General features: G+C 44.8%; 1 protein-coding gene across 1 annotated transcript; it reads left to right on the top strand.

The window, feature by feature from the left end:
• Positions 1 to 7,784: 7,784 nt before the first annotated feature.
• Positions 7,785 to 16,099, top strand: LOC103121377 (polycystin family receptor for egg jelly-like). The gene has a single exon (XM_060188781.1). The coding sequence runs from the start codon at positions 9,148 to 9,150 to the stop codon at positions 15,664 to 15,666; it is 6,519 nt and encodes a 2,172-aa protein (XP_060044764.1). The 5' UTR covers positions 7,785 to 9,147; the 3' UTR covers positions 15,667 to 16,099.
• Positions 16,100 to 19,852: the final 3,753 nt, after the last annotated feature.

Here is a 19,852-nt window from a genome sequence, read left to right as displayed (position 1 = left end):
TCCTGTTTCCACCCTACTTGGCAAGTATATATAAAGACAGCATTGTGAGTTTTACAGTACTGTACTTTGAGTTCAACTTAGCTCATCTTAGATTGTGCTGCGTCCTGCATGAATAAAGAGATACTGCCTACAGCTCAACCGTGAGTCCCTAGTCGTCTGTTACCCGCCCGTGAAGCCAGCCCATTGAAAACAACATACCCTGTCGAAAACAACAATTATGGTTAAGACCTGCATCTTAATTAACTGTTATCAGGCAGTGATATTTATTTTATTAATTTTTATTTATAAAATGGAAATATTGGAATGACCATAGGATAAGAGGGATACAATTCCACAGAATTTGCATCCCTAGAGCTCTGTATCCAACCCTGTCCCTTCATAGCTTCCCTATTCTTTATTTCTATTTTTTTTAATTTATAAAATTTATTTATTTATTTTCCCTTTTGTTGCCCATGTTGTTTTTTATTGTTGTTGTAGTTACTATTGTTGTTGTTATTGATGTTGTTAGATAGGACAGAGAGAAATGAAGAGAGGAGGGGAAGACAAAGAGGGGGAGAGTAAAATAGACACTTGCACAGCTGCTTTATCACCTTTGAAGCGAAGCCCCTGCAGGTGGGGAGCTGGGGGCTTAAACTGGAACCCTTGCGCAAGTCCTTGCACTTTGAGCCAAGTGTGCTTAATGCGCTGCACTACAGCATGACACCCACTTCCTATTCTTTATCCCTCTGGGAGTATGGACACAGGATCATTATGGCATGCATATGGTGGAAGGCCTGGCTTCTGTAATTGCTTCCCCACTGAACATGGGCTTTGGCAGGTCGATCCGTACTCCCAGCCTGTCTCTTTCCCTGGTGGGGCAGGGATCAGCCAAAAACTAGTAAAGTCAACTCCTGGATCAACTAGGAATACCAAAGGAGACCACCTGGACCTGAAACAAGACAGGACTAGAATGATTCAGGAACCCACCAAATCACCGTTGAGTGCAAATACATGTGGCTGGTGGACAGAGAGGAGCCTAAGGAGAGATTAAGTGGCTGGTAACAGTCTGGCAGTTTGTCAGTTGAGACACCACTTCCAGTCCGTTCCACCAACAAGAAGACGGCTGAAGGGAGGTGAGGACTCCCCTGAGACTCACCAAGTGCAACTCTGAGTCTCCATTGCTACTGCCCTCAGAATCGGAAGCAGGGGCATGGAGGCTTTGGACTGACATCAGGGGATAGATATCTAACCAGAAAACTCAGGACAATTCTTATACCTTGGTGGCATAGCAGTGGGGCTGTGAAAGTCTCTTTACATAACCACTGGATTATCTCTGCCAAACCCTGCTTTATCTCTTGGGCAGGAGTCAGTGATTAAGCTAAGAAGCCTACTTATAGTTTAAAAGCCCTCAGGCTCCCATAGCCTACAGGGGAGAAAAAGCACAAAAGAGACAGTTAAGCCACTGAGCTCCAACTCAGGGATTAAAAACTATTGAAAAACCTGTTAACTTCCACAACTGTGAACCATTTAATTACCTTACTTAGACACAAGTCAATCCAGGCAATAGTGATCAGTAATTTGAAAAGTACTGAGAGAGGGAACTCATAATATATAAAATGGATAAGCCAACAAGAAGAAATATTGGAGAAATGAACCAGGACAAGAGTCCAGCTAAAGGCCCTCCAAAGGGTGAATCACAAAATAATGAGGTCAATATCCAAACACTAGCTAAAGAAATAATCACAGGAGTGAGTAAAGAGTCTGAAAGAATTTTCATCAGAAATACAGAAGCAACCAATGAGACTCTAGAAGAAAACACTAATTATCTCAAGGTTATTAGAGAGCTGAAAGCTGAAATAGCTGAGCTAAGAACACAACTAGCTGGATAAGCTAGAACAGTGTCAGAACAGGGTAACAAAAAAGATGAATTCCAAAACAGTAGAGGGGAGAATGGAATCAATGAGGCTGAAGACAGAATTAGCAAGATCAAGGACAAATTAGAGACAACTAAAAAAGAAGTAAGAGATCTCAAAAAGAGATTAAGAGACACTGAAAACAACAACAGAATCCTATGGGATGACTTCAAAAGAAACAATGTATGCATTATTGGCTTACCAGAGGATGAAAGAGAGGTAGAGAAAGAAAGCATTCTTCAGGCCATAATAGCTGAAAACTTCTCTAGTCTAGACATCAAAGACATAAAGATTCAAGAATCCCAGAGGGTCTCAAACAGAATTAACTCAGACTTAAAGACACCAAGACACATCATATTTAGAATGGAAAGGAATAAGGATAAAGAAAGGATCCTGAAGGCTGCAAGAGAAAAACAAAGAGCCACCTACAGAGGAAAACCCATTAAGATCAGCAGCAGACTTTTCCATACAAACACTACAGGCCAGAAGAGAATGGCAAGATATCTATTGAGTACTCAATGAGAAAGGCTTTTATCCAACAATACTGTATCCTGCTAGACTGTTATTCAGACTAGATAGAGGAATAAAAACCTTCTCAGACAAGCAAAAGTTGAAGGACTCAACTATCACCAAGCCTGCCCTAAAAGAAGTTCTGAAAGGTCTCCTAAAAACAGTCAGACCACCATAAATAGGCCATATATCAGAATACTCTAACATGCTACAAGAATGGCATTAAAATATCTTCAGTCTTTGATATCAATGTCAATGGCCTGACTTCACCTATTAAAAGGCACAGAGTAAGAAGATGGATCAGAAAACAGAACCCAACAATATGCTGTCTACAGGAAACTGCCAGAGTAGCCTGAGGGTGTTTCTTCCTGGGCATGTGCTCTCTGGCTTGGAGAGAACTCTGCAGGAGCCAGACTAGGCTGCTGCTTACTCAGCAATGTGGGAGAGGAACCAGGAACTCTCATGGCTGAGCAGGAACACAATGGAATGCTTTTATTGATCAGAAAAGAATCTGCCTTTATACCTTCTGAGACAGAAGTGGCAGGTCAGAAAAAAGGAAATGACTAGGAGAGGGGGTGAAGCGTAAAAATAGTGCAAAGGTAGCAATGCTTTCAACTAACCAGTGGGGATTAAACAAATGCCCTGCAGGGTGGCTCTCAGACAAAAAAACCCAAATGATTATGTAAATAGAACACAGCATCAAGCAATGGAGCAGGGGGAAGCAGGCATAACGCCCAACAGGAAACCCACCTAACTCAACAAGACAAACATAGACTCAAAGTGAAAGGATGGAGAACTATCATACAGGCCAATGGCCCAAAAGAAAGAGAAGGAACAGCTATTCTCATATCAGAAATGAGAGACTTTAAAATAGATAAAATTAAAAAAGATACGAATGACACTACTTAATGCTCAGCGGATCAGTCAATCAAGAGGACTTAACAATTATTAACATCTATGCACCCAATGAGAAGCCATCTAAATACATCAAACGTCTACTGAAAGAGTTACAGCAATATATTAACAGAAACACAGTCATAGTAGGGGACTTCAGCACCTCACTCTCTCAACTAGACAGATCATCCAGGCAGAATATCAATAAAGACATAAGGGAGCTAAATGAGGAGATAGATATAATAGAACTATTGGACCTTTTCACATTCAACCCAAAAAACTGGAATACACATTTTACTCAAACCCACAATGGTCATTCTCAAAGATAGAACATATGTTAGGCCACAAAGACAGAATCAGCAAATTCAAGAGCACTGAAATCAACACAAGCATCTTCTCAGGCCACAATGGAATTAAACTAACCCTTCACAATCAACAAAAGATAAGTAATAGTCCCAAAGTGTGGCAGCTCAACAATATACTACTTAACAACTACTGGGTCAAAGAGGAAATAAAGGAAGAAATCAAAATGTTTCAAGAGTTCAATAAAACTGAAGACACAAACTATCAAAATATTTGGGACCCAGCTAAGGCAGTACTGAGAGGGAAGTTCATAGCCATATAAGCACACATTAAGAAATAAGAAAAAGCATAAATAAATAGCCTGATTGCACATCTTAAAGACCTAGAAGAAGAACAAAGAAACCCTAAAGCAACCAGAAGGGCAGAAATCACTAAAGATAGGGCAAAAATCAATAACATTGAAAATAAGAAAACCATACAAAAGATCAACAAAAGTAAATGTTGGTTCTTCGAAAGAGTGAACAAAATCGACAAACCTTTAGCCAGACTCACAATACAAAAAAGGGAGAAAACCCAAATAAATCAGATCATAAATGGAGAGATATCACAACAGACACCACAGAAATTCAACATATAAGGCCCAACACCTATGGACATCTAATCTTTGACAAAGGTGCCCAGACTATTAAATGGGGAAAGCAGAGTCTCTTCAACAAATGGTGTTGGAAAAAATGTGTTGAAACATGCAGAAGAATGAAACTGAACCACTATATTTCACCAAATACAAAAAGAATTTCCAAGTGGATCAAGGACTTGGATCTTAGAACACAAACTGTTAGACTGTAGAGGAAAATACTGGCAGAACTCTTTTCCGCATAAATTTTAAAGACATCTTCAATGAAACGAATCCAATTAAAAAGAAAACCTAGGCAAGCATAAACCTATGGGATTACATCAAATTAAAAATCTTCTGCACAGATAAAGAAACTACTACCCAAACCAGGAGACCCCTCACAGAATGGGAGTAGATTTTTACATGCCATACAAGAGGCTTAAAACCAGAATATATAAAGAACTGGCAAATCCCAACAACAAGGAAACCAATAACCCCATCTAAAAATGGGGGTAGGTCATGGACAGGATATTCACCACAGAAGAGATACAAAAGGCACATGAAAAACAAAAACACATGAAAAATGCTCTATGTTTCTGATTATCATAGAAATGCAAATAAAGACAACAATGAGATACCACTTCACTCCTGTGAGAATGTCATACATCAGAAAAGGTAACAGCAGCAAATGCTGGAGAGGGTGTGGGGTCAAAGGAACCCTCCTACACTGCTGGTGGGAATGCCAATCGGTCCAACCTCTGTGGAGAACAGTCTGCAGAACTCTCAGAAGGCTAGATATGGGCCTACCCTATGATCCTGCAATTCCTCTCGTGGGGATACATCCTAAGGAACAAAACACACCTATCCAAAAAGATCTGTGTACACATATGTTCTTGGCAGCACAATTTGTAATAGCCAAAACCTGGAAGCAGCCCAGGCGTCCAAGGAGAGATGAGTGGCTGAGCAAGTTGTGGTATATATATATATATATATATATACATACATACAATGGAATACAACTCAGCTATAAAAAATGGTGACTACAGATGTTTTCAGCCTATGTTGGATGGGCCTTGAAAAATTCATGCTAAGTGAAATAAGTCAGAAACAGAAGGATGAATATGGGATGATCTCACTCTCAGGCAGAAGTTGAGAACAAAATCAGAAAAGAAAACACAAGTCTAACCTGAACTTGAACTGGCTTATTGCAGCAAAGTCAAAGACTCTGGGGTGGGTGGTTGGGGAAAATACAGATCCAAGAAGGATGACAAAGGACCTAGTGGGGGTTGTATTGTTATATGGAAAACTGGGAAATGTTATGCATGTACAAACTATTGTATTTACTGGTGAATGTAAAACATTAATTCCCCAATAAAAAAATAATAAAAAAACTAGTAAAGTCATGGGCCCCTTGGAATATACCTAAAATAGACCTACTAGCTTTTTCCAAAATGGATACCCCCAATCTTCATCTGCAATATTCAGGCAGTGACTCTGTATTTCTACTTGGTAATGAAGTAACCCACTTACAAATAGCCATCTGCAGATATTGTCTCTCTGCATCACAAGTAGAAACTGCACTTTGTTATGTGTGTTTCAGATAAGAGACCAGCGATGAACCCAAGTTCCTTTTGGACATGGTGTATGGGCAACCAGAGAGGAACAACCACAGGAGTGAAACCAAGGACTGAAAACCAGAGTCAGCAATGGGGAAAAAGTGTATACATGTGGTTTTATCAGTGACAATTTTAAAAGTGGCAGAGAGGAGCTTACCTTCGGTGTTGAGGGCATGTTCAGAGTCTCAGGGGTGCTTATATGCATATCTTTCTCCATGAACAGTCCTTCACGTGGCAGCATCTCACTCTTGCACTTCCCACTGTGTTTGTCATGGGTGGCTGTAGGATGCATTGCCTTGTCAGAGGGGAAAGAGTTTCAGACTGCCAGTGCAACACAACCCTCCTTTAGAGGGAATGTAGTGTGTTAGGGGCATAGACACATTTGAGGGATAGAAACCCAGGTGTGGGTGGGATATTCAATGGGCCCTCAGTCCCACAGGCACAGCTCTGGTGGGTCTCTTGTGACCTGTTGTGCTTACTATCTCCAGTGAAGTGAGCCTTGAACATGTTGACAGGTACAGAGCCACACACTTTAGCATGTTAGGTGTTTCCTGAGCAGATGTAGGACCTCGTGTTCTCCTCATGTCCACCTCTCACATTCCAATTTTAAGTCCTAAAAGGGTACACTGGGGAGTCACAGGCATGGCCTTCATCCTTGGAGACACAGGGATGGGAGCTGGGAAGAAGGCTGAACTCTTCTTTTTCAGTACTGAAAAATAAGATGTATTTTCATAATGCTGTCTGAGAAGCATTTTATGATTTTAATATTCACATGTTTTTTAAAATATATATTTATTTATTTATTCCCTTTGCCCTTGTTGTTTTATTGTTGTAGATATTAATGTCGTTGTTGTTGGATAGGACAGAGATGGAGAGAGGAGGGGAATACAGAGAGGGGCAGAGAAAGATAGAAACTGCAGACCTAGGGCAACAAAAGGGGATAAATAAATAAAATAAATATTTAAAAAAATTTTTTAAAAAAGAAACTGCAGACCTGCTTCATCACCTGTGAAGTGACTCCCCTGCAGGTAGGGAGCCTGAGGCTTGAATCAGGATCCTTACTTTGGTCCTTGGGCTTCAAGCTACGTATGCTTAACCTGCTGCACTACCACCCGACTCAGAATATTCACATATTTTTAAGCTATCTTAGTGACCATGCATATGGCCAAGCCTTGCGAATGATGTTGTGCACTTGAGAGAATGTGAATTAATTTTTGGGGATGGAAAGTTCTATATATATCTGTTAAGACCATTTAGTCTGTGGATTCATTTAAGCTGACATTTCCCTATGCTTTTTTTTTTCTTTCTTATTTCTGTCTAGATGATCAGTCTCTGCTTGTGATGGTGTATACGATCTCCTCCTATTATTTTTTACTGACCGTATCTTCCTTAAGTTTAGTAAATATTAAATTATGGTTTTCTGGAACCCATCAGAGAGGTGACATCATTGGTCTACTAGTTAGAATGAAAGCTAGTGGTGATGATTCTCAGAAACAGAATGTGGATATGGAAGAGACCGTTTATCAGCAGAAAAGAAGAATCCAGCTACAAATTTTTGTGAAATGCCATATACTAAGAGGGCCTGTGTGAGAAGGTGTAGCGGCCCCTCCCTACCCTACCCCCGTGGGAGCACAAACTGTAGTCTGCACCTGCTGTGCCTCCTCTCCACAGCACAGGGGCTGCTACAGGACAGGGGCAAATCAAGCTGAAGAGGCCTTCCTGTGGCTCAGGCCGGGAGCAGGAGATGGCTGCTGCTCCACATGGATCCTGTACCTTTCTCCCAGAGGAACAGAAGCTGAAACCACTGGGCAGTGGACGACAGATGGTGTCACCCTCAGGGCACCTGTGAAATCCCACCTCAGCTGCTGACACAGAACAGGAAAATTAAAAAAGTATCTGCATCCTTGGAGGAATGAAAGTCTTTCAGGTGCCTTATTACTGGGGAAGGGGCAGGATTCTTGAGAGGGCCTGGGGTCCAGGACACAGGGCTCACCTAAGGCTGCTGCTGGATCCTCCAGACTAGGGGATCCAGAGCCACCTGGCAGACTGGCACTGAGTGACAGTACTGCAGTGTGCCCCTGGGAGAGGGGCAGGAGAGACCTGTGAGGCACTGGAGGGAAGGAACTAAAGCTGATAGAAGGGGCAAGACTGAGGAGAACCCACTGGGCAAATTAATCCTCCTTTCAAACTCCAGGTAATGCTAGAGAAGGCTGAAGCAGTGGATTCCCTGAGGCCACCATGAACCGTGACCATCTTCCACTCTAGTCTATGTGTATTCAGTTCCCAATATTATAGGCCCGGGAGAAAAAGTAATACACTATGTTCAGGAAGAGGTGTTACTTGCCACCTCTCTCTCTAGATAGTAGGTAGCCCACTTTCAAATAAAATGTGAGATACAGCATTAAACAAACAATCAAATAAAACCTAGTGGTAAAGAACAAAGTACTGAAAAGAGCTTCATTCATAAATCACACAGATGTTACTATCAGAGAATTTAATTTCATTTACTTTCTAAAAAGAATTCTTGTGTGCCTAGATACAGCATCTCTGGTATTTTGAAATGCTATGATTTGCAAGGTCATCGTGTCAAGTCCCCCACTGTCATAGTGTCAAGTTCCCTAGTCACATAGGCTGGGTGTAAGCTTCCAAAACCTTAAAGCAGTGCTGTCGGGCTCTCTCTCTGTCCTGCTCTTTCTCCATTTCACTGTCTCTATACAGGAAATAAAACACACAAACATTACTTCTTAGAAAAAAAACACCAGGACTCTGACAACTGTATTGGAGGAGATCACTGCCAAGATTTCGTGAGTAGAGACACACTGCCCTATCCCACTGCACTATACTTTCCATCTGTGCCAGATTTCACTGTGGAACCTGCCTCCTGCCAAGGGACCATGTCAACAAAGAATAAAGTGGGCAGGATTAATCCTATCAGCACTCCCTGACTGCAGAACACATGCAGGCTCAGCAAGAAGCTGGGGCAGCTTCCACCTTAACCCACTTGCTGGCCCAGAAAGCCCAGAAACTCCTCTGCATGACCCCAGCAGCCACTCGTGACCCCAACAGGCCCTCCTGACACCAGCTGAGACCTCTAGTCCCAGACACAGGAGAGCCCACAAGTCCAGCTGCCTCCTGAACCCCGCCCACAGCGGCCCCTGCAGATCCCGGCAGACCCCGTGTTCCTAGGCACCCCTACAACCCAGGAGCTCCAGCTGGAGCAGGAGCAGAGTAGGAGCAGAGCAGGAGCACACTGCCCTCGCGCCCCTGCTGCCGTTGGTCGCTGAGCGCCTCCTACTGGCTCCCAGTCCGCAGCAGAGCTATGCTGTGGGTCCCTGTGCTGCTCCTGCTGGGCCTGGGCCTGGCCTTGGGCCACCCCTCTCTGATTCTGCCTCCCAGCCTGGAGCCCCAGGACTTGGGCCACCACCAATCCCAGGACAAGGAGATTGAATCCAGGTCCTTCAGGGGCGTTTGCCCCTCCTCCGAGCCAAGCCCAGAGCCGGCCCTCCTCCACACTCACCTTTCGCCTGAGGTCCCTGTCTCACAGCACACCCAGCCCAAGAAAGGCCGCCCAAGACTGCATCGCTCACCAAGCCACCTATCTCAGACGACCCGCAGACCCCTGCACAGGCCAGGGAGGGGACAAACAGCCAGCACCAAGGGGACCCCCATGGCCCAAACTGCCTGTGTCTCTAGAGGGCTGATCTTTGAAGCTGTGGACTCTGACCATGACCAACACAAGCAGCCTAGTGTGTTGCCTCAGGTGAATTTCTCATGTGTCATCAAGGAGGTGAAGATACATACAGACACTAATCAGAGACCCCTGAGGATCTATATGGGTGATGATCTCACACTCTATGGCAGGGCTAACTTTGACTGTCCTTCAAAGACCAAGATAGTGCTAGGAGAGTGGTACTATGTAGCAGTGCCAAGAGTTGGTCATGTGCCTCAATGGGGAAGACCAAGAGAGACAGAAATTCTAAATGTTCCCTACACATCGAAACTGGAAATTCATGATTTGCATAGCATGCTTGGTGTGTATATATTTAATTATACACTATCCATCAAACCAAGTTCACAATTGCCTCCTGTGGAAGGCTCAGATATCCTCTATGTGGTCGTTGAGAGAAGGCCACTGAAGGCAGTTCTCCTTGGACCACAGAATATCACAGTGAAATTCACAGCCTTACTCGTGCTGAATGGATCCACATCCAATGATCCAGATGTGGGCATGGCTGTACAGGGACTCTTCTATTCTTGGTACTGTACCACAAACCCAAAAAACTACCAGGGAGACAAAATAACATTGATGAGCAAAGAAGTGTGTGGCCCAGAACAAACATCTCTGAGGTGGGGAAATGAAAGTCTTTCAGTGCAAGAAATAAAGCCAGGAACACTGGCAGCTGGGCGTGTATACTATTTCAGATTGGTAGTAAAAAAAGACACCAGATCAGCATTTGCTGACAAAACGGTACATGTACTGCTAGGTCCAGCACCAGAAGCCAGACTTTTGTGTATTGAAAATTGTGAAGCAGTTTTCAGTATATCAGATAGATTATCTTTGTTTCTGAATTGCTCAAGTTGCACATTAAGCCGTGATGTGTATAGATGGTCCCTTCACTCTCGTACTGGTGGTGAGATACCTTTTGACTGGAAAGGGCTGACCACAACAGGAAGGAATAGGAACTATTTGTCTGTAAAAGCCTTTGCGTTATCAGATTTTCCAGAAGATCAGTATTATATTTCTGGCCGTATAACAGCTTGGGCTGGAAAGTTTAGGGATTTTCAGCACTTCTTTGTCATCAACCATGCACCTAGACCTGGAGAATGCAAAATTAAACCACGCAAAGGAACTTCACTTGCTACTAAATTTGTTGTCAGGTGTAGAGATTTTAAAGATTACAACACACCTCTTAAGTACAAGGTAATACTGTCAGATTCATATGATTCAAGGGATAGACATTCCTTAAGAGAAAACATCATGGGAGTGAGTCCATACTTTGGGACTCAGTCCACTACCTCTTTCTTTCTCCCCGTTGGCTTACTGGTGAATCGTTACTCCTTGAAGATCTATGTTCAGGTGTATGACTCTCTAGGAACCTTTACTCAGGTGACTTTGGCCAGCACTGTGTTGCCTCCCACTAACCGTCTCTCCCCAGAGACTGTGCTGCAGAAGTTACACAATCTCACCATGGGACCAGATTCCAAACTCTCTGATTTGCTTAAAAAGAAGGATTTCTTGGGTGCAGGCTACTTAATTTATATTGGGGCTTCTGTCTTGAATAGCATGAGATATAACTCAAGTATGCAAGAGGACATGGTCCAACATCGAGAACACCTGGTCAATCAGACTTTCCAGCTTCCCTTAAACACTTTGGAGGAGATCACCCAAGTAGTTGCAGCTCTTGCTAAGTTAACACAGAGGGTGTCTGCTATCACAGAAATGTCCCAGGAGCGGTCCACAGAGAGGATCTCCCAAGCAAATCAAGCCCTGCAAGAGTACCGGAAGAGAAACAAGCAGTTTCACTCTGAGCAGATAGATACTGTGTGCACTGGCATATTCAGAAGTTTGTCCAATCTCCTTAAGCTCTCTGCTCATCATAAAGCTTTTGATGAACCTATCTATGTGTTAGACTCTCTAGCAGACACAGTCCTGGCTAGTGCTGTGCCAGAGAATGAAACCAAGGTGCTGCAGAGCCCAGGCATCAACATGTATGTCAGGAAGACTGGAGAGTGGAATGCTGCCAACGTGAGTGTGCAGGGGGAGCACAGCCACAATGATCTCTATGCTAAGGTGAATATCAGCAGTGTTCCTGGTCTGGCTGAGAACGCTCCCATGTCTACAACATTCATTGAGTTTACTGAAGACCCTTTTCCTTGGATAGATTATCCAGAAAATATTTCAACTGATGTTGTGGGATTCAGAATGTCAGCAACTATAGCTAATGCTGAAGAAGTAGAAATCACACCAGAGTTAGCAGAGGTCTACCTGGCCAGGAAAACACTGAGCTCTGAAGTGTTTAATATCACCATGAGGCCCAGCACAGAGTTCAACAGGGCTGATGAGTCCTCCAAGACAGCCACGGGGGCCTTTTGGTTTGAAGTGGACTGCAGTGAGCAGAAGGAGGTGCTGCTACATATCATCACAGAAGTGACACTGCTGTTCAGGGTCTCTGTGTATGCTGGTGACAAGGTCTCAGCAACTAATCTTGTTGCCACCTATTTGGTGCCCCGCGACATCCCTCCCATGGCCAACCACAGTGACTTGTTTGACCCAAACTGTACCGTGAAGGCAGCCCGAGTGGTTTGCCTGTCACCATCCCTGCTACAGGTCATAGCAGAGAGGCTGCAGTCAACATACTGTGTGATAGCTGTGGTTCTGCAGGCACCCCAGTTTGTTCTGAGCCCTAATAACAAGCTGGTGAGGATTTCTGTGTTCAGAGTTCAGTGCTTGGACATGTATGGGATCCAGAGTGAGTGGAATGAGCACAGCTGCACCCTTGGGGAGAAGACCAGTTGGCAGAGAGTGCACTGCATCTGCAAAACCAAAGACACTGAGCAGCCAAAACGACCCCCTATATTGTCTAATCTCAGGCAGTACTCACGATACTTTGTGGCCAAGGTAATTGTTGTCCCTAACCCTGTGGATCTCCACTTAGATGTTGTCAAGAAAATTACCCAAAACCCAGTGACTCTCATTGCTGTGATTTTTATTTTGATCTTGTACATAATTCTGGCTTTCTGGGCTCTGCACCGAGATGAAACTGACCAATTTATTCGGCAACACGTGATAATCCTCCCAGATAATGACCCCTATGACAAGACATGCTACCTGCTTACTGTTTTCACAGGAAGCCGCTGTGGCTCTGGGACCAGAGCCAATGTCTTTGTCCAACTTCTGGGGACAGAAAGTACCAGCGATGTACATTGCTTGAGCCACCCCCATTTTCCAAGTCTCTACCGAGGAAGCATCAACACCTTTCTCTTAACAACTAGAAACAACTTGGGGGACATCCACTCCATTCATGTGTGGCACAACAATGAGGGCAGCTCACCCAGTTGGTACTTAAGTAGAATCAAAGTGGAAAATCTCTTCAGCAGGAAAATCTGGCTGTTCATGTGTCGGGAATGGCTTTCCATTGACACCTCTTTGTACAGGACGTTTTATGTTTCTCAGCCAGACCAGCCTGTGAGCAGACTTGACTTTTTTCTCATAGACATGACTTATAAAATGGGGAAAAGCCACATGTGGTTCTCAGTTTTTGCTGCTGTCATTAGTAAACAATTCAATCGACTCCAAAGACTGTCCTGTTGCCTGTCAGTGCTGCTCTCCTCTCTTCTGTGTAATATCATGTTCTTAAACTTAAATCCCAGTGAAGGAATGGAGTCACCACAGGATAAATACTTCCGGTCAATGATCATCGGAATGGAAAGCACATTAATAACTCTGCCTGTACAGGTGATCATCACTGCTCTGTTCAACTTCTCCCAGAGGAATCCCCTAGTACATGAGAAACGTGTGGCTCCTCGAATGATTCCTGAAGTAGTAGACTCTGGTGACAACTGGGGAACCATTTTGCAGATGTGGTATAAGAAGGAGACTTCTGAGCCTGAGAAAACTAGAGATGAGGAACAGCAAAGAATGGCTGCGACGTCAGTTCTGGACACCAAAGAAGCAGGCACCGTTGAAGAAGTCATCAACACTAACACTAATGCCAACCCCGATGCTCATGCTGAGGAGCCCACCTCAAAGGCTAGGTCTGGACATGTTCAAACAACGACCCGGTTTGTTCTTCCTCACTGTTTTGTTTACCTTGCCTGGGTCTTGGTTTTTGCCACTTGCAGCATCTCCTCATTCTTTATTGTGTTGTATGGGCTAACTTACGGCTATGAGAGGTCACTCAAATGGCTCTTTTCTTCCTTTTTTGCATTCAGTCAGTCAGTTTTCCTAGTGCAGCCGGTGAAAATTATTCTCTTCACAGGCTTTCAAACAAACCGCAGCAGGTACTGTAAAAATCTCTCCTGGATCAGCACCTACCAGTACACAGAAATCTCACTGGAGGATCTGAATTTGAATCCATCAAGAATGGCTATCATCCACCAGAACATTGTCCAGCTTCAGAAATCACGAATGTACCAGCCCCTCACAGAAGATGAAATCAGAATATTCAATAGGAAGAAGATGGTCAAGAAAAGAGCATTGCTGTTTCTCTGTTACATACTCACTCATTTCATCTTTCTTGCCCTTCTGCTCACCCTTGTCGCTATCCTGCGTCACAAGGACACCTTTCACTATAATCAATTTATCTCAGACCAGTTCTCTGTGGACCTTGTAACAGTGACCAAGCTGGACGACATCTACAGCTGGCTGGATAAGGTGCCTCTGCCTTTGTTCCACAATGACGTGAAGCCAACATTCCTCCCTGACAGCTCCTCCAAAATCCTCGGGCTCCCACGGATGAGGCAGGTCAGGGCGAAACCTGGTGGGAAAACATGTCTGCCTGCAAAACACTTTGGCAAAAGCAGAATAGCTGGGGAAATCCACTGTCACCCTCAATATGGCAGTGACCCAGAAGACATAAGAAACTACTCTGCTTCTTGGGATACAGTTGCTAGTCAAGCCCCCGAGGAGACTGACAGTGGCTTTACCTACAAGCCTACACAAAGGAGCTGGGCATACAGGTCCTATGGACTCTCACATACCTATGGATCAGGAGGGTACACATTCCAGTTTTTCCCAGAAGAGCAGCAGTTTAATTCAACTTTGAGGATCAAGGACCTCCAGAGCAGCCACTGGCTTGATGAGAAGACATGGGCTGTGATCTTGGAACTAACAACCTTTAATGCAGACAGCAGTCTCTTCTGTAGTCTCTCAGTCATTTTTGAGGTTTCCCAGGTGGGAGTGGTAAACACGAGCCTGTCTGCACACTCCTTCTCACTTGCTGATTTCAACAGAGACACTTCCTCAGAAATCTACTTGTATGTGGCCATTCTCCTCTTTCTCCTAGCCTACATTATTGATGAGGTCTATGTCATTTCTCAGGAAGGGGCCCTGTATGTGAGGAGTGTGTACAATCTTGTCAACTTTGTTTTCAAAAGTCTATTTCTGGTGCTGGCTGTGCTCTTTATCAGGAAGCATGCCTTGGCCATGGGGGTGATCCAGTTCTACTTGTCTAATCCTGTAGCCTTTCTCCCCTTCCATGCCGTTTCCCAGGTAGATCAATTTATGAGGATGATTCTGGGCTTCCTGCTATTCCTGGCATTTTTAAAGACCCTCAAGTATTCCAGAGTCTTCTACAATGTGCGGCTTGCTCAGCGGGCCATCAGGGCAGCCCTCCCTGGCATCTGCCACATGGCATTTGTGGTGTCAGTATATATCTTTCTGTACATGGCATTTGGCTACCTGGTATTTGGCCAGCATGAATGGAACTACAGTCATTTGATGCATTCCACTCTGACAATATTCTCCTATTGTGTCTCAGCTTTTCACAACACGGAATTTTGCAATAACAGGGCTCTGGGGATCCTGCTTCTCTCGTCCTTTATTCTGCTTATGGTCTGCATCTTGATCAACTTATTCAAGGCTGTGATTTTGTCTTCCTATGAGGAAATGAAGCAGCCTGTGTATGAGGAGCCATCTGAGGAAGCAGAAGCCATGGCCTATCTGTATCACAAGCTAAGAACCGTGCTTACCTTTGTGGGCTTCCATTCAGAGACCAGAGAGGAACCCGAATTCTTTGTGGACATGGTGTATGGACAGCCAGAGAGGAATAGCCACAGGTATCTTGGACTGAAAACCAGAAACTTTCATGGAGAAAACAAGGTTTATCTTGTAGTTTAGTAGTAACACATGTAAGAGTTGGAGAGAGGAGCTTTGTTTCAATGTTCAGTTATTGGTTTAGAGATTGTTCAATGCACCATTGTTGCTACTCACCCTTACCCTGCATTTAGCTGTCTCTGCACTTAGGTTCCCTTATTGTGGAAGGATTCCTGATGCTGTCAGAATGTCGTGCAGTGGCAGGGGAAAGAGTGTGACAGAAGCCAGTGCTACAGTAAAGCTGTTTCTCGAGAGACACAGGCAGTTTAGAGATAGAGACCCAGTTGTGGGTGACAGAGCTAAAGAGCCCTTCCTCCCCCATGTCCAAGCCTGGCGGGTGTACTGTGCCCTCTTTCCTCCTGAGTGTGGAGTGTTCAGTACCTGTGGCCAGGTGCTAGCCCAACCACCAGTCTTTTGGGTGTGTCCTGATCATGTGCTTGAACCTCCCAACAGTGCTCAGCTCACCTTTCACATTCTATTCAGAAACGAGCTGGTGAGGCATTGTGTGGAGATCCAGGACTGGCTCTCAGGCCTGGGAACCCAGAGTCTGGGCAGGGGCCCTGACACTCCGAAGGTCTGAAACTCTGCTGATCGTCTTTAAGACTGCTGGAAGATCAGACGGAACATTCATAGCACTCTCTGGCTGTAAATGTGCTGGAAATGAATTTGTCAGTGGATATTGTGTATATCTGCCATATCCAGGGTTTGGGCTTTTGACTATTTCAGCTTCCTTCTGTTTTAGGAATATTAAAGAAAGCACGGCTTATGTTGAAGAGAAACACAGATTAGCTGCTGTTTACTTGACACCCAGAAGAAGCAGGTTCATGTATGTAGATGTCACTTTCAGCTTTGTCATATTAAACGGGATTTCTTCAGTGAGTCTTGTGTTTTCTGTATGAGGAACATAGGACTCCTCCTTTGTTTATATTGCATAGGATGCGGTGCAACATGGAGGGTGACCAAGGATAGTTATGTCAGCGAGGCGCCTCATGGGGTCACCTGGGGGTGTGTTCCGGGATTGAGAGGGGCACTGGGGTGGCCATGGCACTCTGGCCTGGGCAGGCATACTAGCTCACCTTCTACTCTCCAGAAATCTGAGCTCCCAGGCAGGGTGAAGTCTTCTGCACCAGGTGAGAGAGCAATGTGCTCATGGCCACTATCACAGTGAGTGTCAGAGGTGAGTCCTCAGTGGCTCCCTCCCCAGGCAGCAGGGCACAGGCATGGCCTGTTCTGCCTGGCCTGCTGCTGCCAGCTGGGGTGCACAGACAGAGACAGCCCCATGTGGTAGAGCAGAAGGGATTGGGCACCAGGCATTAGTCATGGTGACCAGTTGTGTTCTGGCCAGCTCTCTTGCTCATGAAACGTCAGAAAGAGGAGTTGATTTTTCGATAGCTCCAGGTCCCCCGATTCCCTGGTCGCTGGTTATGGAGGGTGAAGCAGCCCCCTGGGAGAACTAGGGTAGCTCTCTTTGACAGTGGTGTACTGCATGGAGCAGAAGAGGATACATCAGACTTATCCAGCTCTGGGAGAAGCCTCTGAGGGACAACTCATTTATTAAGAGATGCAAGCAAGTAGATATACCCATATTTCAGGGAAAAGTTTGAGGCAATCATTAACCCAAACACAATGCATAGCTACATCTTGACCTACAAAGTATTTGATAAAAACTGGAAAGTTACTGTACAAGGCTTGGTCATGAGCTTTACAATGCAATTTTCTCTGAGAGCAAATTATAGGCACTTCAGGACAGGAGGGGAAGGGAGCAGTTGAATACACAATAATTTATGGCCTTTGTTTTAAGGGGACAAAGTGGCATTTACAGTAAGGTTGCCCCATCCAGGGAAGCCATCCATCATAAGTTCATGATATCAGGTGGGACCAGCAATTGTCTCTACCCAGGAGGGGGGGGAGAACTTGGGGTCTTTCTGCTCAGACTCTCATGGAAACAATGGCCTGGACTTCTCAGACAGTGGGCCCATTTCCCACATTGATGTCCTGGATGTAGTCCAAGCAGAGCAAGCCTCCCCTGGGAGGTGTCCAAGGCTGGTGGGTGGCTAGCAGGGAGATAGGAGGCTTTGTCATCACTCTTCCTCAGTGCACCAACCAGCTAAGTCTCTGTCTCTCTCCAGGTGCTGTGGGAGGCTCCTGGTGGGAAGAGCATTCAGCACCTCCCTGTCCTCATGGCCCTAGACACACAGCCAGCATAGCTCCTCCTGACTCAGCTGTGCAGCAGGAAGTGAGTTACAGGGTGATAGAAGCAGGGTCTAGATGTGTCTCTACCTAGTGGCCTTTCATGGAGGGGTCTAACGTGGAGCAGATCTGAGTTAGGACCAGGGTTCAACTTCCTCTTGAGAAGGAGAGAAGATGCAATGCTGGATTTGGTATGAAGCCCTGAAGTCCTTGGACTTTATCGTGGCTATTGGGTAAGAAGTGCGTTGGGCTCTCATTTACATAGGCAGTTCTGTTTTTTTTGTTTTTTTAGAAAAGTACTTAGCTCTGGGTTTTTAAAAAAATTTTAAAAAATTATATTTATTTATTTTCCCTTTTGTTGCCCTTGTTTTTTTTTTATTGTTGTCACAGTTATTGTTGTTGTTATTGTTGTCATCGCTGTTAGAAAGGACAGAGAGAAATGGAGAGAGGAGGGGAAGACAGAGGGGGAAAGAAAGATAGGCACCTGCAGACCTGCTCCACCGCCTGTGAAGTGACTCCCCTGCAGGTGGTTGAGTAGGAGGCTCGAACTGGGATCCTTAATCGATCCTTGTGCTTTGCACCATGTGCGCTTAACCCAATGCACTATAGCCTGACTCCCAGCTCTGGCTTTTATTAGTGTTGGGATTGAACTTGGGACCATAGAGCCAAAGGCATAGAAGTCTCCATGCATAACCATTATGTTATCTCCTCACCCCTAAGTAGTTTTAAAATTATGAGCTGTCTGGGAGCTCACCAGTATTAGGGGACTTATTATCATGTGTGAGGACCTGTGTCAAAAGCCCTGCTCTCTTATCTGCAAGGGGTTGCTTCCTGGGTCAGTAGGTGTCTATATTTCTCTTCATGTCTGTCTATATTTCTCTTCATATCTCCTCCTCTCTATATACTTTTCTCTGTCCTAACAAAAAAAAAAAATGGGAAAAAATGCTGCTTCTAGTGGTGTACCAATCCCCTGTTGATAACCCTTGTGGCAATAAAAAAAAAATTTGTAGCCTATCAGTAATCAAAGAAATGAGAAAAAAATGATAAGGTTGGTTTCTATAAAGACCATTTTCACAGTCTTCATTTCCAAAGGATACTAAGACTCCTTTATCCCTATTTGCTTCCCAGGAATAAAATATCTATATTCCAGAACCAGGGGGCCTCATGTATTAAATAGCATTACTTCAATGCCTAGCATTAGAAACAGTAAGTTTTTGGATTCATTCTCCATTTAGAATCCCTGATTAGAGAGTAGGTGAACAAGTCTAAAAAGCATGAAGACATCTCCCTCCATAACCATCTGTAGAGAATACTTCTTTTTCTTTTTTGCCTCCAAGGTTATTGCTGGGGCGTGTTGCCTGCATGCCAGGCTAGCTTCGAGGGTGGGAGACAGAGGACCAGAGACTCATGGCTGGGCTGTACGCAGTATCTCTTTATTCATGTGGACCGCAGCACAATCTAAGCCATCTAAACTAACTATAATCACAATCCTGTCCTTATATATACTCGCCAAGTAGGGTGGAAACAGGATGTGAAGTAGAGAGGGTGGAGCAAAAAGAGACTGGTTGAAATCAGGGTGTACTAGGAGAGGGGGCGGAGCAGAAAGACATCATGAATCAGTCGGATTAAACCAATGCATGTAGGCAGGGCGGTGCTTAGTTAACAGTGGTTATGTAAACAGAATACAGTGTTAAGCAGGGGGGGATTAAACCAATGAAACAGAAGGGGTCTTAGAAGCATAGCAATACCTGCACTTGGAATCTACTTCTCCTGGAGGCCTTCCCCCCCCCCTTTTGTTGCCCTTGTTGTTATTATTGTTGTTGTTGGACAAGCCAGAGAGAAATGGAGAGAGGAGGGGAAGACAGAGAGGGGGAGAGAAAGATAGACACCTGCAGACCTGCTTCACCGCCTGTGAAGAGACTCCGCTGCAGGTGGGGAGCCGGCGGCTTGAACCGGGATCCTTACCTGGTCCTTGCGCTTTGCACCGCCTGCGCTTAACCCGCTGCGCTACCACCCCGCT

Source organism: Erinaceus europaeus, chromosome 4, assembly GCF_950295315.1.
Source record: "Erinaceus europaeus chromosome 4, mEriEur2.1, whole genome shotgun sequence".
NCBI lineage: Eukaryota > Metazoa > Chordata > Mammalia > Eulipotyphla > Erinaceidae > Erinaceus > Erinaceus europaeus.
The sequence above is the reverse complement of the archived record's forward strand: the minus strand, read 5'-3'. Positions and strand labels throughout refer to the sequence as shown.